Genomic DNA, 2,317 nt, shown 5'->3' with positions numbered 1-2,317 from the left:
CTCCTGGCTTCGTGACATAGGGCTGCCAGGCCCCGGGAACCCATCACCCAGCAGCTCCTGAGAGCTGCTCATATGCCGTGCCCGCCCGCCCAGACTGGGCTCCTGACGCACAGAGGCCCTTGAGGTGGGTGGCAGGTGATTGGAGGGCTTCTCGGCGGCGGCAGGGGTGGCGGCCCCCTCTGCCGGGCCAGTCATGGCAGCCTGCAGCTCACCACTGAGCTCGCTGTCCTGGAAGGTGGTCATCTTTGGAGACTGGCACTCAGCTGGGGCAGGCTCAGGAGGGGGCGGCGACTCAATGGCCATCACTTCAAGCGACTGCGGCGCCTTCTGGCGCAGAGGTCCCCCTTCATACTTAGCGTACTCGGCCTTCTGCAGCTCTGCCAGTTTCCTCACTGCCAGCATCAGCTTCTTCTGGTGTCCTGAGTGGGGGATGGGGCAGGTCAGGCCAGGGAGAGTGGCAAGGACCAGGAAGCGGTGGGGGCTGGAGCCTCACCCAGCTTGGTGATCCCAATCTCCTGCAGGTCCTCCCAGGTGATGTCGGTGATAAAGTCGATGTTCTCATAGCCGTTGTCCACCAGCACCTTGTAGTACTGGGCCAGGCCGATCATGGACAGCCACACAGCCAGGTTAGCCTATATACAGAGCAGGGGACACAGAGGGCAGCCAGAGCTGGCTACCCACAGCCCATCGACGACTGGGAGCTGCTGGGGCAGGGGCATCGGGCCAGCCCGGTACGGACAAACAGAGGACAAACCAACAGAAGTGTCAGCCCTGGAGACAGCGCAGCCTCAGCAGGAGCCCAAGTCCAGCTCACGTGCATGTGCACACACACACACACACGCACACACAGGGCCACCCTATCTTCAGGACACCGTTTGGGAAAGACTGCACTTCCTCCTCACCTGTCCAGGCAACCATGGGAACAGCACCCAGTGGACACACACCATACATCATGGACGCAGATACACAGTACCACCAACCAGATACGTGTCCACGCATACCCTGGATCACAGCCACACACGGGCACTGACTTCCCTCTGTGTCACGCTCACACCCTCTCACAACTTCCCACCCGCATCAGGCAGTCACGCGGCCACACCACACACGTGTGCAAACAGCCATGAGAGTCTTCACCCAGTACCGCCCAGCGGCTTCCTGACTGGCATCCACCTGTCCACATGCCCAGCAGGGCATCGCTAACGTACCAACGCACAGCATATCCGCAAGAGCCAAGTGAGACCCTGGGACCCCGACGTGCTCACCCGGAGGACCGCTGAGCCACTGACTGAGTGCGGCAAGGCAGATGAGTGTCAACCTACCTGTCCCTGACCCACAGCCCTGGGGGCTTTTGGTGGTCATGGCATCACCCCCATCAGTGGATGGGGAATCACAGCTCTGCGTGAGAACCAGAGAGGCAGCATTGAGGCAACAGGCCCTGAGCCTACCTTCTCCTGGCCCAGAACCGGTTCCAACATATGAGTGCCTGTCAGTAATAGCATGGCCTGCAGTTAGAGTGGGTGTCAGCTGTCAACACAGCTGGCACGTGCAGTTAAATGTGTGGGTGTGTGCGTGCGGTCATCAATGGGCACCTTGAATATATTTAGTGTGCGTGTGCTGCCTGTGTACATGGAGCATGCACACTCACACATCTTCCCCATGCAGAAGTCTGCTGTGTGCAAGCATATCCCATCAATGCAGGCCCCTCTCTGGTGCCTGGGTAGGTGTGCAAGGGGCAGCGTTGCTGGGATGCCGGTGTCCCTGTGTGACTGCCTGAGTATGGAGGGGGGTCTCTGCAGGAGCACGGAGTGGAGAGAGGTATTCTCCCTTCACCCTGGTGGCCCTCACAGGTTGTCACCCCTGTTCCTGCCTCAGGAAGGCTGGTCCCAGTGCCTGTGATGGACAAACGTCGTGCAGGTGGGCCATACTGAGGGACCGTCCTCTGGTCTCCACTCCCTGGAGCTCCAGAGGGCAGGTGAGGGCTGTAGCCAGGGAGACAGTCTGTCTGTCTATCTGCCCATCCTGGGCCCAGCCACAGGGTGCAGGGAGCCTTACGGGTTTGTGCTCAGGCAGCCAGTCGGGGATGCTGAGGCTGCTGATCTCTGCCGTGATCTTCTTCCGGTGGCCTGGTTTGGTGACCCCAATGGCCGTGAGGTCCTAGTTAGAGGAACAGCCCATTAGCTGGAGGCGGGGGATCTGTTTCCGGGTCGTGGCTGGCGGCCAGCCTTTGGGCAGCTCACCTCAGGGGTCATGCGGCTGATGGTGGGCAGGTCGTAGCCAGCGCTGAGGAAGTTGGGGGCGTACAGCTGCAGCTGGAACG

The 2,317-nt window shown here is 60.7% G+C and overlaps 1 protein-coding gene across 1 annotated transcript in view; it reads right to left on the bottom strand.

Annotated features, from left to right (window-relative positions):
- Nucleotides 1-2,317, bottom strand: part of CASKIN1 (CASK interacting protein 1) — a 15,034-nt gene that overhangs the window by 7,897 nt on the left and 4,820 nt on the right. The window contains exons 15-18 of the mRNA XM_006763945.2: nt 2,238-2,317; nt 2,053-2,154; nt 494-632; nt 1-419 (exon numbers count right to left, since the gene is read on the bottom strand). Of these exons, the coding sequence (XP_006764008.1) occupies nt 1-419; nt 494-632; nt 2,053-2,154; nt 2,238-2,317 (740 nt within the window). The remainder of the gene's footprint in view (nt 420-493; nt 633-2,052; nt 2,155-2,237) is intronic.

Source organism: Myotis davidii, unplaced genomic scaffold (assembly GCF_000327345.1).
Source record: "Myotis davidii unplaced genomic scaffold, ASM32734v1 scaffold599, whole genome shotgun sequence".
Lineage (NCBI taxonomy): Eukaryota > Metazoa > Chordata > Mammalia > Chiroptera > Vespertilionidae > Myotis > Myotis davidii.
This window is presented reverse-complemented; position numbering and strand designations above follow the sequence as displayed.